At 72.9% G+C, this 1,076-nt stretch overlaps 1 protein-coding gene across 1 annotated transcript in view; it reads right to left on the bottom strand.

Annotated features, from left to right (window-relative positions):
* Positions 1-1,076, bottom strand: part of SARDH (sarcosine dehydrogenase) — a gene marked incomplete at its 5' end in the record, with an annotated part of 43,683 nt that overhangs the window by 18,485 nt on the left and 24,122 nt on the right. The window contains one exon of the mRNA XM_012721185.1: positions 162-255. Within this exon, the coding sequence (XP_012576639.1) occupies positions 162-255 (94 nt within the window). The remainder of the gene's footprint in view (positions 1-161; positions 256-1,076) is intronic.

Below are 1,076 nucleotides of genomic sequence, written 5' to 3'. Positions count from 1 at the left end.
CCCCCAGACTCGCCCAGTAGGAGAGATGGGGGTCCTGACTGGAATGCGGGAAAGCCCTCCCTCCCTCCCGAGGATGAGGCCCAGGGAGGACGCCGGGGGCCGAGCTCCCATGCCCTCCCTGCGGGGTCCCGCCGCCCACCCCCGGGGTCAGCAGGGCCTACCAGGTGCCCAGCGGCTTTCACCAGCTTGTGGGTGGAGAACGGGAAGGCCTCGTTGCTCAGGTCCGTGTCCAGCACCTCCTGCAGAATGGCCCGGCTGGGCGCAAGAGCAGTCGGTCAGCCAGTCCGTCAGCAAACACCCAGCGCTCCCGGGCACCTGGGAGACGTGCGGCTGCGGCCGCGAGCGGGCACGCCTGTCCTCCGGGGCGGACCGAGCCGGGCATCAGCAAGCACACCCGGATGAAGCCAAGGCGCCCTGTGCGGGCCACAGCGAGACCCGAGCCAGCGGCTCACCCGCTCAGCCCGGTGAAGCGGGGCCGGGTGTCTAACCACGGGCCCAGGGTCTGGCTCTCGGGCCCGAGAGGTGCGAGCCTCTGCCGCGGAGGCCTGCGCCCACCCTGCATTCCTACCCAGATCCCCGCCCCGCTTTAAGCCTTTGCCACCCTCCTCCAGGAAGCCCTCCCGGACTCCCCAAGCCTGGCCAGGGCCTCCTCGTCCGGACACACCGCCACCCTGGGAAGCCCCAGGAAACGAGGGGTCGCGCCAGCAAGCCCCCACCCTCCGCGTGCCTGGGCCCTTAAATCTCACTGCGCCCCACCGCACCGGCCCAGCCCAGCCTGAGGAGCACGTCAGGCCGAGGCCAATGGGGATCCCAGCTCCCTGGGGGTGGCTGACCCATCCGAGGGGGCCAGGGGAGGCGCTGGGGGCCGCACACCCTGTCTCCCCGACAGCGGGGCCCTCCCAAGGCCAGGGAGGACCGGCCCGGCCCGGCCCGGCCCATGCTGGCCCATCGGCCTCTCGTGGCCTCCGAGATTCCGTCGTGAAAAGTCGTCCAGCCTCAGTGGCCGCCCAGCACCGGGCGGGGTCCGCCCCCGGGGCCGCCGTGGGACCCGGTGCCGGCTGAGGGCCCGGCCCCAG

Source organism: Condylura cristata, unplaced genomic scaffold (assembly GCF_000260355.1).
Source record: "Condylura cristata isolate star-nosed mole 26May11 unplaced genomic scaffold, ConCri1.0 scaffold00006, whole genome shotgun sequence".
NCBI classification, from domain to species: Eukaryota; Metazoa; Chordata; class Mammalia; order Eulipotyphla; family Talpidae; genus Condylura; species Condylura cristata.
This window is presented reverse-complemented; position numbering and strand designations above follow the sequence as displayed.